Here is a 17,708-nt window from a genome sequence, read left to right as displayed (position 1 = left end):
GGAAGATATTATTAGATACTGGTCTTCTACCGAATCATTCCATTGCCAGATCTTCTCCACCTCTCGTTATCAACGCTGCAACTCCTGTATAGCAGGATCTACAACTTAACCGCTTATAAAAACCCAACCAGTGAAGGTCAAGCTTGTCCCGGGGAAAAGTTAAACTGTCATTGGACCCACAACGAAATTAATCAAGAGAACATAGGAGAAGTTAAGGTTCGACTTCCCTCCAGTAAATAATATTACTTGTAGTCAACTTGTAGTCAAGTCTTTAGGCCTTGTCCAGGAGAGCGAATTCGCCGCGAATGTCTTCGCGCGTAGAATCATTCGCGCGTTGGCGAGATACTAGCAGCCAATACATGGCGTCCATTAGAGACGCGCGAGTTGAAAATTCGACTTGAAGTCGAATTTTACGCGCGTATGATTCTACGCACGAAGACATTCGCGGCGAATTCGCCCTCCTGGTCCGGTAACGAAGTTCGAAGATGCAGTAGCACAGAAATAACTAAACGACATGCACCAAGAATAACTTTTTCACGTAACACCAAAATTAATTAATATTTTAGAACAAAAAGACGGCTTTTTCATGCTCAAAGGCTAATAACTACTTTATATTCAGCGATGAAATGCTACCAGTATCAGCGCCTCTTGCTTTTGTTTTAAACCATTTGAAATGTTAATTGTTATTATGTATTCGTTACAAAAGAACAAGCCAGGTTATTATATCTAACATGAGCTCTCTTTCTGACATGTATTTTTTGTGAAGACTATTCACTATGCTTTTATTAAAGCATGGTCTTATTTCGAAGGAGATACGATTCATTATGCCACGATAAATGGCCTTCCCAACCCGTCTGGCCAGTGTGGGGAGTGTAGGCCAAATCCTTCATTTGCCTCTGGTGAATTAGAGAGGGTCTGGTCTTACAGTGGAGACTAAGTAAATGACCTGATGATGATGTTCTACCGATCAGTGTGCCTACCATGAGTTTACGTTAGGTGAGCTCGCTAGCGAATACGTCAAAAAATTATAAGATTTATTAAGAGTTTATTTCTTGAAAGTAGCCGCTAGGGGCGCTGCATAATATGTCATACATTTAAATGTCATTTTTTTACGCAGTCGCTAGCGAGCACACCTAACGTAAACTCATGGTAGGCACACAGAGGTGGAATTGTGTAAAGCAATCGTTATCATTTGACAGTTCAAAACGTACGATTATTCTGTCAAACGCTTTGTTTAACTGACTTTATCGTACGTTACGAACTGTCAAATGATTACGATTGCTTTACACAATTCCACCTCAGCAGCTGTGTATGGTGTCTATAGCGGCCCTTATTGACTGATCAGTGTTAACTCAGTTGTTTGTTACAATCAAGTTCTACAGTGATCATGAAACGCAATAATAGTCCTTTTTAAAGCCAGAATAACATGCTTAACAACATACTAAAATTTGGTGCCGGTATCATACAAAGTGAACTATCCCCATACAAACACCCTAAGAGAACGAACTATAAATAAATTCGACACCCAATTTGAAAAACACTACACACACATTGAAGTAACTTAAGTTACACGTTTATAGCTTACAACAGACAAGTCTAGTTCATACGTCATAAAGTCTTAATTTACAAAGTTCTTCATAGGTAAGTATCGAATTATTCATTAGCTAGTATGTACTAAGTAAACCATGAAAAGTAACAGAAATGTAGAGTCCTTAAAAATTGAAGAAAAACCATTAATATGTAAGGCTGGGTTGCACTATCTTATTTTAACTTTAACGGTCAAAAGTCTGCCAAATTCCATACAAATATCACCGGTTATGGTTAGGTATATGTAGTTACTGTTAAAGTATGAAACAACTCAGCCTAAGTTCTACGGAGCCTACTGTGCAGCAAAATGAAAAAACGAATGCTGTAAAAAGGGTATTCCTTACATCTTAAGAGCGAACCTGCGCGTGCGCGCAAACGTACAATTTGCTTAATAATGATCTATTACACCGGCGGATGCACTCCTTCACTTTTTGCACAGATTCCGACAAGCTAAACGGTGCAAAATTAGAAAATAATACACACCTGCATCTTTACTACATCTACAAACATTACTTTAGTCAATGTTTCTTAATCTGTGGTCCGCGGACCCCCAGTGGACCTTAAAACTCATAAAAAACTCATTTTATTTTTGCTAGTAGGCTTTGAAAAACACTTTTACACGTCCCAGTATTAACAATACCACTGCTTCGGGACAATAAATTGGCCAGTGCTGAGAAGAAGCAGCGCAAGAAACTCAGTCACTATGGACCATTTAACAATCATAAATAAATCATAAATAATAAAGGCTGAGTTGCACCACCTAACTTTGACCGTAACTATAACGATAACCGGTGCTAGCCGATAAGGTTAAGAAACGCTGCTTTAGTCAATATCATTTTTACTTCGACGTCAAAAAGAATGAAAATAACTTCGAAGATTGTAGGCCTCCCGGTGTGTGTGCGTCCTGTAATGGCACCTGTTTTGATATTTTTATGATTTGCCCTAAAATTAAGTTATTTAACAGCCAATAATGCTGCCTAGAGTGGCATTTATCTGTGTAAATAGTAGTTAGCTGGAATTTTTGCTCTGTAGCTCGCTGGAATTATTGCTCTGATTTGGTTTTAAAATACGAGTTTTTTTTTGCGTGTTTGCTACGAAAATTGAATTCTTGTACTTACATTTAGGTAGGTAGATTGAAATAAAAAGATTTTACGTAAAGATAAAGTAGCTACCAGGATTCGATAGCAGATACAAGCAAAGTAAGAAACGCTTATGACATCAAGCTTAATAATCAGCTTAACTCACAGTACCTACGATATTTTGGGCTTTAAGTTACCCTTCAACAAGGTGAAGCGAATGCCTACTTTACCTATTCTATTACAGAATAAGTACTTACCTACTAATAGATACAAAAATATGGAAAAGGTCAAAGTAGAGATAATCGATTATTACTAATCGATACGTCTCTATACTTCTTTTTACTCGCCTTATGGTAATGAGAAATACTTGTTTATGCTACCATATTAATTGTTCACTAACCACCATACACTTAAACACAATAATAAGTTTTAGCAAGCTTTATTAGGACTGTTTTAGCAAGCTCACCAAATCAAAAATCAGTTTTTATACATACCATACCATTTTATTCACATGCTAACGCCATCAGCCAGACTTTGGGTGCGACCAAAATGCCAAGGGTGTAAAAACCAGGGGTGAAAAGGGAGAAAGAGGGGTAGAGGGTGAAACAGGGTGGTTAAAAGGAAACGCCTAATGGTAGCTAGTCACGAACTCGACACTTAAATTTACGTACTATGTAAGTTAATATTATTCGTAAAATAAACTGTGGTTTTATTATTTTATAACACAGGTTTTACGGCGGGCCTAGGCACGCTATTCGTAGATTTAGAGGAATGGCAGTATGGCACTAATGAAAAACTTTATGGGTTCATAGCTAGTATTTATTACTGAAATAAGGCCAGAATGCTAGAGCCTAGAATAGAAATTATACGGAAAATACCTGTAGACGTACCTACTTTTCTCATCTATCTATTCTATATAAATAAAAATGAATTGATGTTCGTTAGTCTGATTAAAACTCGAGAACGGCTGGGCCGATTGAGCTGATTTTGGTTTTAAAATGTTTGTCGTAGTCCAGGGTAGGTCTAAACGGTGAGAAAATACGCGCGCGATATTGATTTTCTGTGACAGACAAAATTACACGCGGGCGAAGCCGCGGGCGGAAAGCTAGTAATAAATAAGTATGAGCATGAAGAAATAATTTTATTTGTAGCAAAAACATTCAAAGTGGGAAACGTAATATTTTTTAGTAGGAATTATCTTACATTATTCTTGTTCTTCTGATAAATACTAACAGAGTTTCTTTCAGAGAATGACCAATGCTATTTATTGGTATTAGCTGCTAAAACCTTTACTGCATTTTTGCAGTTTCAGTTTACAAACTGTTGTTGAATTTGCAAGCTAGCCAAATCTTGCCAAACAGCAAAATGCAAGCATGCAACTGCATGACGCAACGTTATTCGGTATTTACCAGAAATTACCGGTAATAACCAGTTTTTCCCCACCCAGACGTGCCAGGCGAGGCTTGGCGCCGTGCAAACTTGCAATCGCAACCCCATCGCCAGACCTTCGTGCCGACGAACTTTTGCCAGGCGTTCTTATGTAAACGCGAATTGGGTGTAGCATGTAGAATGTACGAGTAAATATGGTTGCTTTGGAACGAAACAGCAATTAGAAGTTTGGTTTGATGATGATAAAGGTGGTTAGTTAAGTCTGGCCTAAACTATTTTGATTTGTGTACCTAAGCACCTAGTAAGTTACACATGCGATAGGTAGGTAAATTATAGATGGCCGTATCACGATACGCACAAAAATCAGTATACCAGAGTACCTTTATCATAGTATATTTAGCCTACGAAGTAGGAGATTGCCTACTTTACTCGTTTTGAGATCGGTCTTATTATTAAAGTTCAACAATTAAGTCTTGAACCTATGCTTGAAATTGAATACGAGCTGTTACTTAGTCCTTGGGAGATACTAGAGTTGGACTTCTGATGAATCAAGTATCAAGCGTTATCATTATAGTTCCAAGTGAAACTAAAAGTATCAAAGCGAATGCATCGTATTATAAAATATCCAAAAGAACCCTATCCAGACCCACCCTCGGGAACTTGGCAATTAACCTAAATGGGTCATCGACGCCCCCCCAAATGACGCGGCGCCATTTCAGGTGAATAGGTAACAACGGGTCAAGCGTGATCGTTCCATAACAACAATAAAACATGAACTAGTTTTTTTCTTATGCAAGACAAGGCAGGTATTTGACCGCAATCGCACCTGGTGTTAAGTGTGATGCAGTCTAGGATGGTACATCGTTCGTTCGTTTCAGCCGAAAGACGTCCACTGCTGGACAAAGGCCTCCCCCAAGGATTTCCACATAGACCGGTCCTGCGCCGCTCGCATCCAGGCACCTCCCGCGACCTTCACCAGATCGTCGGTCCACCTAGTGGGAGGCCTGCCCACGCTACGACTTCCGGCTCGTGGTCGCCACTCATACATACAGTACCTACATAATATCTGCATAGTTTGATGTATAAAGGATAAAAGTCACTTGCCAAACTCTTTTTAGCGCTTAAAGTGGCACTTAATGGTTTGGTTGTCGACGATATAGGTCTGCTGCTAAGACTGAAATAAACTCTGAAAAATGGAAGGTTCAAAACATTACCTATCACATATGTTCAATCCGAGTCACTTCCTTCTTTAGTTTTTGAAAACTAATGAACTTATAAGATAGAGCGTAGAGCGCTCGCTACACAGTGATTATGCAAATCGCATTTTATATTTTTGACACACAGCCACAGAATACATAATAGTAGCAACAGAAATTGCACTCCCTTGATCAGGATCAGATGCGGACATTTTAACGGTAATAATAATAATCAAAATTTCCAACGAACCTGGTGCATTCGAAATCGCACCTTACTACTACGCTCACAAGAGCGCAATTTTTTTATGATCAGAATTGATCTACCTCGCAGCTCAAGCGTCAATTTGAAAAACACTACACACACATTGAAGTAACTTAAGTTACACGTTTATAGCTTACAACAGACAAGTCTAGTTCATACGTCATAAAGTCTTAATTTACAAAGTTCTTCATAGGTAAGTATCGAATTATTCATTAGCTAGTATGTACTAAGTAAACCATGAAAAGTAACAGAAATGTAGAGTCCTTAAAAATTGAAGAAAAACCATTAATATGTAAGGCTGGGTTGCACTATCTTATTTTAACTTTAACGGTCAAAAGTCTGCCAAATTCCATACAAATATCACCGGTTATGGTTAGGTATATGTAGTTACTGTTAAAGTATGAAACAACTCAGCCTAAGTTCTACGGAGCCTACTGTGCAGCAAAATGAAAAAACGAATGCTGTAAAAAGGGTATTCCTTACATCTTAAGAGCGAACCTGCGCGTGCGCGCAAACGTACAATTTGCTTAATAATGATCTATTACACCGGCGGATGCACTCCTTCACTTTTTGCACAGATTCCGACAAGCTAAACGGTGCAAAATTAGAAAATAATACACACCTGCATCTTTACTACATCTACAAACATTACTTTAGTCAATGTTTCTTAATCTGTGGTCCGCGGACCCCCAGTGGACCTTAAAACTCATAAAAAACTCATTTTATTTTTGCTAGTAGGCTTTGAAAAACACTTTTACACGTCCCAGTATTAACAATACCACTGCTTCGGGACAATAAATTGGCCAGTGCTGAGAAGAAGCAGCGCAAGAAACTCAGTCACTATGGACCATTTAACAATCATAAATAAATCATAAATAATAAAGGCTGAGTTGCACCACCTAACTTTGACCGTAACTATAACGATAACCGGTGCTAGCCGATAAGGTTAAGAAACGCTGCTTTAGTCAATATCATTTTTACTTCGACGTCAAAAAGAATGAAAATAACTTCGAAGATTGTAGGCCTCCCGGTGTGTGTGCGTCCTGTAATGGCACCTGTTTTGATATTTTTATGATTTGCCCTAAAATTAAGTTATTTAACAGCCAATAATGCTGCCTAGAGTGGCATTTATCTGTGTAAATAGTAGTTAGCTGGAATTTTTGCTCTGTAGCTCGCTGGAATTATTGCTCTGATTTGGTTTTAAAATACGAGTTTTTTTTTGCGTGTTTGCTACGAAAATTGAATTCTTGTACTTACATTTAGGTAGGTAGATTGAAATAAAAAGATTTTACGTAAAGATAAAGTAGCTACCAGGATTCGATAGCAGATACAAGCAAAGTAAGAAACGCTTATGACATCAAGCTTAATAATCAGCTTAACTCACAGTACCTACGATATTTTGGGCTTTAAGTTACCCTTCAACAAGGTGAAGCGAATGCCTACTTTACCTATTCTATTACAGAATAAGTACTTACCTACTAATAGATACAAAAATATGGAAAAGGTCAAAGTAGAGATAATCGATTATTACTAATCGATACGTCTCTATACTTCTTTTTACTCGCCTTATGGTAATGAGAAATACTTGTTTATGCTACCATATTAATTGTTCACTAACCACCATACACTTAAACACAATAATAAGTTTTAGCAAGCTTTATTAGGACTGTTTTAGCAAGCTCACCAAATCAAAAATCAGTTTTTATACATACCATACCATTTTATTCACATGCTAACGCCATCAGCCAGACTTTGGGTGCGACCAAAATGCCAAGGGTGTAAAAACCAGGGGTGAAAAGGGAGAAAGAGGGGTAGAGGGTGAAACAGGGTGGTTAAAAGGAAACGCCTAATGGTAGCTAGTCACGAACTCGACACTTAAATTTACGTACTATGTAAGTTAATATTATTCGTAAAATAAACTGTGGTTTTATTATTTTATAACACAGGTTTTACGGCGGGCCTAGGCACGCTATTCGTAGATTTAGAGGAATGGCAGTATGGCACTAATGAAAAACTTTATGGGTTCATAGCTAGTATTTATTACTGAAATAAGGCCAGAATGCTAGAGCCTAGAATAGAAATTATACGGAAAATACCTGTAGACGTACCTACTTTTCTCATCTATCTATTCTATATAAATAAAAATGAATTGATGTTCGTTAGTCTGATTAAAACTCGAGAACGGCTGGGCCGATTGAGCTGATTTTGGTTTTAAAATGTTTGTCGTAGTCCAGGGTAGGTCTAAACGGTGAGAAAATACGCGCGCGATATTGATTTTCTGTGACAGACAAAATTACACGCGGGCGAAGCCGCGGGCGGAAAGCTAGTAATAAATAAGTATGAGCATGAAGAAATAATTTTATTTGTAGCAAAAACATTCAAAGTGGGAAACGTAATATTTTTTAGTAGGAATTATCTTACATTATTCTTGTTCTTCTGATAAATACTAACAGAGTTTCTTTCAGAGAATGACCAATGCTATTTATTGGTATTAGCTGCTAAAACCTTTACTGCATTTTTGCAGTTTCAGTTTACAAACTGTTGTTGAATTTGCAAGCTAGCCAAATCTTGCCAAACAGCAAAATGCAAGCATGCAACTGCATGACGCAACGTTATTCGGTATTTACCAGAAATTACCGGTAATAACCAGTTTTTCCCCACCCAGACGTGCCAGGCGAGGCTTGGCGCCGTGCAAACTTGCAATCGCAACCCCATCGCCAGACCTTCGTGCCGACGAACTTTTGCCAGGCGTTCTTATGTAAACGCGAATTGGGTGTAGCATGTAGAATGTACGAGTAAATATGGTTGCTTTGGAACGAAACAGCAATTAGAAGTTTGGTTTGATGATGATAAAGGTGGTTAGTTAAGTCTGGCCTAAACTATTTTGATTTGTGTACCTAAGCACCTAGTAAGTTACACATGCGATAGGTAGGTAAATTATAGATGGCCGTATCACGATACGCACAAAAATCAGTATACCAGAGTACCTTTATCATAGTATATTTAGCCTACGAAGTAGGAGATTGCCTACTTTACTCGTTTTGAGATCGGTCTTATTATTAAAGTTCAACAATTAAGTCTTGAACCTATGCTTGAAATTGAATACGAGCTGTTACTTAGTCCTTGGGAGATACTAGAGTTGGACTTCTGATGAATCAAGTATCAAGCGTTATCATTATAGTTCCAAGTGAAACTAAAAGTATCAAAGCGAATGCATCGTATTATAAAATATCCAAAAGAACCCTATCCAGACCCACCCTCGGGAACTTGGCAATTAACCTAAATGGGTCATCGACGCCCCCCCAAATGACGCGGCGCCATTTCAGGTGAATAGGTAACAACGGGTCAAGCGTGATCGTTCCATAACAACAATAAAACATGAACTAGTTTTTTTCTTATGCAAGACAAGGCAGGTATTTGACCGCAATCGCACCTGGTGTTAAGTGTGATGCAGTCTAGGATGGTACATCGTTCGTTCGTTTCAGCCGAAAGACGTCCACTGCTGGACAAAGGCCTCCCCCAAGGATTTCCACATAGACCGGTCCTGCGCCGCTCGCATCCAGGCACCTCCCGCGACCTTCACCAGATCGTCGGTCCACCTAGTGGGAGGCCTGCCCACGCTACGACTTCCGGCTCGTGGTCGCCACTCATACATACAGTACCTACATAATATCTGCATAGTTTGATGTATAAAGGATAAAAGTCACTTGCCAAACTCTTTTTAGCGCTTAAAGTGGCACTTAATGGTTTGGTTGTCGACGATATAGGTCTGCTGCTAAGACTGAAATAAACTCTGAAAAATGGAAGGTTCAAAACATTACCTATCACATATGTTCAATCCGAGTCACTTCCTTCTTTAGTTTTTGAAAACTAATGAACTTATAAGATAGAGCGTAGAGCGCTCGCTACACAGTGATTATGCAAATCGCATTTTATATTTTTGACACACAGCCACAGAATACATAATAGTAGCAACAGAAATTGCACTCCCTTGATCAGGATCAGATGCGGACATTTTAACGGTAATAATAATAATCAAAATTTCCAACGAACCTGGTGCATTCGAAATCGCACCTTACTACTACGCTCACAAGAGCGCAATTTTTTTATGATCAGAATTGATCTACCTCGCAGCTCAAGCGTCAGGGTTGTTTAAGCAAAGTAAAATAAATCAAAACTTAATTTTAAGAAGCAATTATTGTATTTACGATTAGTAAACGTTAATCTAGTGGTGTTTGTATTTCGTACCATCTCCAAAGTAGGTACCTATTAATAGGTAAACTTCAGTTGGACAAACAGTTTTAAAAGGTGTAGTGTCGGAAAATAGACACGGTGAAGTAAAGTTAATGTTTTATTAGCTAAAATAATGTTTTTGCTATAGCTTTTTGCCATAAGTATTTCAAATTTATTTAAAAAAAATGCTGTTATTTTTAATTATTTAAATTACTACAGTTAATTATTATTTCTAAATATACGATTTTCCATTATAAAGACGAATAACAGTGCTGTTGGAACAATAAACCTTGATTGCGACGATGATCGACTGAGCGAGTATAGGTACGCGTGTGTACACAGGCGCGTGGCGGCCATGACTGATTTGCAACTTGAAGTTGTCGCGCGCTGTAGGTAATTATCTCGGCCGGCATAGGCGAGTGACGGAGGCCTGACACAGCTTAAAACACTCCTAGGGCATATTTGAAAATTCGATAAGTTTTCAAATGCCATAGCCAGACAAAGCAGTCGTCCGGCAAACAAAAGGTGGATTTAAGTCCCACAGTTTATATCTTCAAGTGAAAAAACCGTTGGTGTCCTCATCTTGATCCTGCATATATTAATTCAATCCTCACGAAACCTCTGTATTGTTGCAGGTGACAATGGAGCCGTCGTCTTCGGACTACAGCGACGAGGAGGTGGGCGTGGTGGCGCGCGGGCAGAAACTATGGGTGCGTGGCGTGCGCGCGCATACCACGTGCGCGGATATCGTGCGCGCGTTGCAAGATGCGCCTGAAGGTAACCACAGAATAATGCCTAATAAGTATGGTAAAACTATAGATGACCCACGCTGAACTGTCCCGCCAAACTCAATGACAGGGGGGCGCTACCATCGTTCAACTATATGGTTTCCAACATGGCAAAAATCGGAACCAGCGATTCGGTATTGACGGTGGCGCCCCGCTGTCAATGTCATCGATAGGACAGTTCAGTATTTTGGAACTATAACATCCCAAGCGGTCGCATAAATATGACGGCGTAACGATTGTGTCTCAATTCCCGTGGCTTGAAGGGCTGCAACTAAGCTGGCGCAACGACCCAAAGTGACTTTTGGCCTTTGACATTAAATCTCTCTCTATTCGGTCTGTTCTGTTCTGCGCCAACTCTCGATGTAGAGACCACGCAGCAGGTCCTTAGCGCCTTCGACTTCCCAGCGGTATCTCAGAGGTTCTCGAGTGGCAACCACGGGCTGGAAGACGTAGTGTGGGCAGGCCTTCCTCTAGGTGGAACGGCGATCTGGTGAAGATCGCTGGAAGTGACGAGGAGGTGGGCGTGGTGGCGCGCGGGCAGAAGCTGTGGGTGCGCGGCGTGCCCGCGCATACAACGTGCAACGTTACAAGATGCGCCTGAAGGTACACAATTTGAATCTTTGGTTTTGGGCCCAGTTTTCCTGCGGTTCTCCTCATTTCCTTGTGTACTTCGATAACGCAGGGAAATGAGGAGATCCGCAGGAAAACCAAAGTAACCAACGTAGCCTGCAGAAGTGCCAAAGTGGTTATATTACTCCGTAGATGAGGTCTAGACCAAAAAAATCGTTTTCATCAGCCTGATTAGAACACAAAACCCAGACTTCAACAGTCAACGGTTATTATTATAGAATAGTTAATTAGCTCTTCATTATTCGGAGTCCAAACGTCGGACCGGTCTTGTTTTTTTTTTATTGAGGATTTGCCCAATACAACCGTCAGGTAACGTGAACGTGAACCCTTTAATTTTTAGCGCCGGCAGCAATCGTTTCAATTTGCGTATCTCGCTTCAACTTTTTGGATATTCGATTCACTTTGATGAAATTTTAAATCCATGATCTTACACCCTTTCCTCTTTTTTTAATTTCGCCATATCTCCCGTCATCTATGTAGTTACTGAAAATCAGAGTATTGATAAAAATCAAAGAAGGTAAGTAGGTATCTCTGTCACGACTAATGCAAAGTTTTGCCACACTTTTGTTGCAATTCAAAAAACTATTTCGTGGCCACTTCAGTGCGTCCAGAGCTTGAGGAAGATGCTTACTGTATGACGTATTGTAATGCTGAAGATGTCCTTCTCCTTCATATTTCTCGAACTTTAAACTTTATACCTTCGAATTCAGGTTCCAATTTTGTCTACAGCCGGCAGCGGAGTCTGCGACCCTAACGAGTGGGTGCTGGCAGAGAGGTGGCGAGGGGTGGAGCGACCGTTGCCACCAGACGTGCCGGTACTCCACGTATTGGCTGCTTGGGGAGACGCCAGGCACGAGGTAACCGCCCCTGATCTCTTATATTGGACCCCTTTTTTGTCGGAGAAAAATTCATGAAATTGGCCAAAGCCTTCACTACCAGTCCCTCCCGGCGGCCGGGCCCCACAACTTAATCGTCGTGGGTATGATCAGATGCTCGATATACCTACACCAATATTTGATTTTCATGGGACTCAAACCTGCAACGGTATCTAGTTAGCGTGGTCTAGAGCAGTGTTCCGCAAAGGGTGTACTGCGGCTCACTGGTGTACCGTGGTTAGATGGTGTGCCTCGGAAAAATAACTTTTTTCAGTAAGTATTGGTAAGACTATTTTTCATGTGTGGTGTGCCATCGAAAAATTTCGTTTTCCTAGATGTACCTTGAACACAAAGAATTTGCGGAACACTGGTCTAGAGCGCCACTAGGATAAGCAGTAGTCATCGTCATACAATTTCAGCCTCGACTACTTAACTCTTAAGTCTCTGTAAATCATAAAATTCCCATCATGAACCCAAACTTCCTTGATATTACTGCTGAGTTATCTATACTTTACTGTTTCTCTGCAAAATCCCCCTTGAACCCAACCTTCCTTCATCAGGTCCGCCTCTCCCTCCGAAGAGTATCCAGTGGGGGGGAAGACGACTCCGGCCGAGACAGCGACGGCGGCAGCCGAGCGGCGGGCCGGCGGCGGCGGCGGCGGGGCGTCCGCGCCGGAACCCCGCCGCCCAGAGCCAAGAGCGAAGACCCGGCGGCCAGGCTCGTCTCCGTCATACAGCACCAGAGCAAGACCATACACCAGCAGCTGGATAAGTTGAGGTTGGTGACTGTTGACTTGGACTATTCACCAAAAAAACGTTGCCGAGTTTCCAACTCATCAATTTTAGAACCTCGATACGTGTTAGCGACGTCAATAATAGTCAAGATTAATGTTGGCAGCATCATGTCAAATAGTGCAAATTAGCTAATTAATCTGTTTCGTAATTAAGAAAATGAACATGAAATTTTCGCCAAAAAAGCAATACCGTAGCGAAAACCATCAGGCTCTCTCGCTTACTCACTCGGTAGGCCTCTTTCTTGCATTATCTGATCTCTCACTTCCACAAAATAGCTTCTCTTTCACACTTTTCTGGAAAATCTGGAATGTTCAGGAAAAAATAAAGAAGAAACGAGACAGAAATATCGGACCTCTCGCTTCGAACATTCTAGAGCGTGAGATAGCAATATGTTTTGTCCTTGTCTTGCACGGATGGTCCGTTGCGCGAGGCAATACCGTAAAGAGAGCCGTTTTAGGTTTTTTGTCAATAACTTCGCCAATTTTGGGAATTTTGTGATGAAACTTTTTGTATAATGTAGATAATTTAATTACGCATCTGTAGAAAATAAGAAACCATTGTAAAACTACCTGCCAGTTGGAGAAAATTAGCAAAATCTGTGGATTTCCCGAAGACAGGGATAGCAATAGCGTGTGAAAGCGGGACGGAGATAGCCGCTCCCCATAAATACGGAATGAACCGCTCCAGCTGGCATGTTTTGTTCAGTTCAGAGAACAAGTGCTCCAAGCAACAAGTGATCTGAAGAAGCAAGAACTGAGAAAAGGAAGCGAATAATAAACGCGAGAAGTCTCAGCAAGTGAAATAGTGGTTTTATTCCTGCAAGTAGCACCTACTACGCCTGACATAGTAAGGGCAAGCTCTCAACGGCAGTCATCATCGTCCGGTCAGCGCTCTCGAACACACACAAACGCATACAGTCCACTGCAGTCCACCACATTTTCCTGGTCCTTCGAGTAGCCGGATTACGGGAATAGCGAAGATGCCTGTCACCAGGTCGGAGAAGCTACGAGGTGCCGCCGCCGCGGCTAGCGCCGCCGCCGCAGGGAGAATTACGTCGCCGCCGGTTCATGGAGGAAGTACTCCGACGGAAACCACGGATACTTCATCAACGCTGACCCCGTATCCCGCCGGGGGCGCGTCCTCACCGCGCATCGCCAGGGACCACGCCGCGCCGGCTGTTAGCACCCGGGTTATGGGAGAGCCCGGCGTGCATTTGGGAAGAGGGGAACCAGCACCGCGCTCCTACACAGAGGAGATAACCGCCGACGTCACGAAGCCACACGAAGCACTAAGGGCCCGTATCGCGGAAGCAGAGAAGAGACGTGCCGCCGCCGCCGCTGCCGCCGCCGCCGCCGCAGCCGCCTCCACGCCCACCGCGGCCAATGTTGCCGCCGCCGCGACTCCCGCGACTACGGTGACCACCGTGCCGACTGTTGAAGGACAGTACGCGCCACCCACGCCGCAAGTGCATGAACAAACGCCGCGACTGTCACGAGTGAATCAGGACACGCGCTCCGTCCGCTCGTCAAGAAGAAGGGCAGAAATAGAGGCCAAATTAAGAGTGGCCCGCCAGGAACTAGAAGTTGCCAAAGCGGAATTGGAGTTGGCCCAATTGGATTCCGACATGGAAGAGGATCCAGAAGAAGTGCAGTACAGGCAAATGCAGGTCGAAAATTGGTTGGACCACTCGAACACCATCGCCGAGAGGGTCCCGCCGGAACTACAACCGATACCGCAGCCACCGCCCGCCGCGCCGCTGCCGCCGCCGCCACAAGTTCTACCGCTGCCGCCGCCACCGCCGCCGCAAGTGTTGCCGCCGCCGCCGCCACAGCCGCTACCTACGGAAGGGAGAACAGACATTCAAGAGTTAGCCATGGCCATCACCAAGCTGTCACAGAGGGCAGAGGGTGGCCTCACGAGACAACTGGTCGACCTCCCAAGTTTCAATGGCGCATGTGAAGAATGGCTCGCGTTCAGAAGGTCATATGAAGACACCGCGCGCTCCTTCACGCCGGCACAAAATTTGGCGCGACTACGAAGGTGTCTCCAGGGACACGCGAGGGAGGCAGTCAAGAGCCTCCTGTTCACCGCCGAGGATCCAGAAGAGCTGATGAAGAGCCTGGAGGTCCGGTTCGGCAGACCTGGAGCCATAGCCCTGGCGGAGTTAAAGAAGATGGAAAGGCTGCCAAGGGTCAACGAGTCATCAGGGGAGATCTGCATGTTTGCCAGCCGAGTCCGCAATGCCGTGGCCACCATCAGGGCACTCGGCAAGACAGAATATTTGTGCGCACCAGGGGCCGTGGAGTGTCTAATAGAGAAGATGCCACCGACCATGAAGTCTCGGTGGCTGATGTACCAACGCGAGCGCCGGGCAGAGGGAAAACCAGCGCTCGAACTCATGTATGACTTCATGGAAATTGAAGCAGATATTAACAGTGATTACGCTCCCCCGGAAGTGTCCTGGGACCAGAAGAGAAATATGTTCAAGAGGCCGGTTCACCATGTCCAACAAACAGAAGGACGCCGTGAAGAACCGAAGACTGACGCGAAGAAGTGCCCAGAGTGCCGTGAGGACCACTGGCTGTACGAATGTAAGAAATATAAGGAAGCCAGTGTTGAAGATAAGTGGGAAATGGTGAAGAAGGCAAGAATGTGCTTCAAATGCCTGCGCTTCAAGCACTCAAGGAACACGTGTCGGGCACAACCATGCAAGAAGTGCATGAGATGGCATCACATCAGTCTTCACTCAGAGAAGCCCGCAGCGGCGAAGACTCAAGAGAAGCCCGCCGAAGGAGTTGTATCGTCGGTACACACCACGAGCTGCGGAAAGGCCTACTTAAAGATGACGCCGGTGAACCTCTACGGGCCCAAAGGGACAGCAAAAGTACTCGCGCTCCTGGACGAAGGGTCCACCGTCACGCTGCTGGACTCATCAGTGGCAAAGAAGATTGGGGCGCAAGGAAAACCGGAAGCCATCACCATCGAGATGGTCGGGGGGAACGGTATGCAGAAGAGCAACTCCCAGAAGATCAACATGAAGATCAAGGGGGTCCATTGCAGAAATAAGCTCAACATGGAAGCAAGAACTATCGACAACTTGAAGCTGGCGAAACAAGGGGTCGAAGAAAGAATGCTTCAAAAGTGTAAACACTTACAGAAGATCAAGGACAAGCTGGTCTACGACAAGGAAGAACCACAACTACTGATCGGGCAAGATAACTGGGGGCTCATAGTCACACGGAGACTACGCAAAGGGAAGGCCTCCGAACCAGTTGCCTCCTTGACCAGCTTGGGATGGGTCTTACACGGATGCGACGCCGGAGGAAGTGTCCCTGTCAAGTTCGTGCACCACAGCAGGTTGATGGAAGACGAAACAGAAGCCCTGGTCCGCCGGCACTTCGAGATAGAGTCGCTCGGGGTGCAAGCACGTCGGCCAAGTAATGACGCCGACAAAAGGGCACTCGACGTCCTAGAGAAGACCACGAAGAGGCTACCAAATGGACGGTTCGAGTCTGGGCTGCTGTGGAAAAATGAAAGGGAAACTCTACCGAACAACTACCATCAGGCACACCAGCGTCTCATCAACATGGAGAAGAAATTAGACAAGGACCCAGCACTGAAGACTTCGTATGAAGAACAAATAGAAAATCTGCTGAAGAATGGATATGCAGAGAAAGCTCCAGAAACCACGACGCCAGGGAGAACATTCTACTTACCTCACTTCGCGGTGATGCACCCGATAAAGAAGAAACCGAGGATAGTTCTCGACGCCGCCGCCAAGTTCAACGGGAAGAGCCTCAACGATGCGCTGCTGCCTGGGCCTGACTTATTGCAGTCGCTCTTCGGAGTGCTTCTCAGGTTCCGGGAAGGTCCAGTCGCCGTCGTCGCCGACATCAAGGAGATGTTCCTACGCATCCAAATGAGGGAAGAAGACCGGGACAGTCTGCGGTTCTTATGGCGCGGCAGCAAGAGGAACGGCAAACCGGAAGAGTACCGCATGGCCTCAGTGATCTTCGGGGCAACGTCATCACCGTCTACGGCAATTTATGTCATGAACAAGAACGCAGAAGACTTCAAGGAGGAACACCCGGCAGCCGTGGCAGCAATACGGAGGAACCATTATATGGATGACTACTTGCAAAGTTTCACAACGGTAGAAGAAGCCAAGCGGATCGCGAAAGAGGTACAGACGATCCACAACAAGGCGAGCTTCCACCTGAGAGGATGGGGGAGCAATCAACCAACCGTTCTGGAAGGAATTGAAGATCAGCGACAGGAGGAAGTCCTCGAACTGGGCAAGGAAGAGAAAACCCTGGGGCTGAGATGGCTAATCACAGAAGATGCACTCGCCTTCAACGTGGGCTTCAGGAACACTCCGCCCGAAGTACTCGCTGGGCAAAGAGTACCAACGAAGAGGGAAGTCACCAGCGCCGTCATGTCTACGTTCGACCCCATGGGCTTCGCGACGCCGATCCTAATACAGGGCCAGAAACTCATACAGGAGATCTGGCGTACCAAGATCGACTGGGACGAGAAGATTCTCGAACCGCAAGTCGCCGCATGGATCGGATACTTGGAAGACGTCGCCGTACTAAAGGAACTGAAGATCCCAAGGTGCCTGTCGCCGAGAACCAGAAGAGGGCAACTCCACACGTTCTGCGACGCGAGTGAAGAAGCGTACGCCGCAGCCGTCTATTGGCGAACGGAAGACCCAGACGGCACGATACGCGTCGCATTGATTGCTGGGAAAGCAAGGGTAGCTCCTAGCAAACCAGTGTCTATCCCACGGTTGGAATTGCAAGCAGCATTATTGGGCAGCAGACTTGCCTCATCGGTGGAGAAGGAGCTCGATTTGGAGATTGAAGAAAGGACCT

General features: G+C 44.0%; 1 protein-coding gene across 1 annotated transcript in view; it reads left to right on the top strand.

Moving 5' to 3' along the window:
• Positions 1 to 17,708, top strand: part of LOC135081388 (apoptosis-stimulating of p53 protein 1) — a 59,462-nt gene that overhangs the window by 36,725 nt on the left and 5,029 nt on the right. The window contains exons 5-7 of the mRNA XM_063976108.1: positions 10,382 to 10,523; positions 11,894 to 12,021; positions 12,600 to 12,817. Of these exons, the coding sequence (XP_063832178.1) occupies positions 10,388 to 10,523; positions 11,894 to 12,021; positions 12,600 to 12,817 (482 nt within the window). The 5' untranslated portion in view covers positions 10,382 to 10,387. The remainder of the gene's footprint in view (positions 1 to 10,381; positions 10,524 to 11,893; positions 12,022 to 12,599; positions 12,818 to 17,708) is intronic.

This window comes from Ostrinia nubilalis, chromosome 19 (genome assembly GCF_963855985.1).
Source record: "Ostrinia nubilalis chromosome 19, ilOstNubi1.1, whole genome shotgun sequence".
Lineage (NCBI taxonomy): Eukaryota > Metazoa > Arthropoda > Insecta > Lepidoptera > Crambidae > Ostrinia > Ostrinia nubilalis.
Note: the sequence above shows the minus strand (reverse complement) of the source record. Positions and strands in the feature narration are given on the sequence as shown.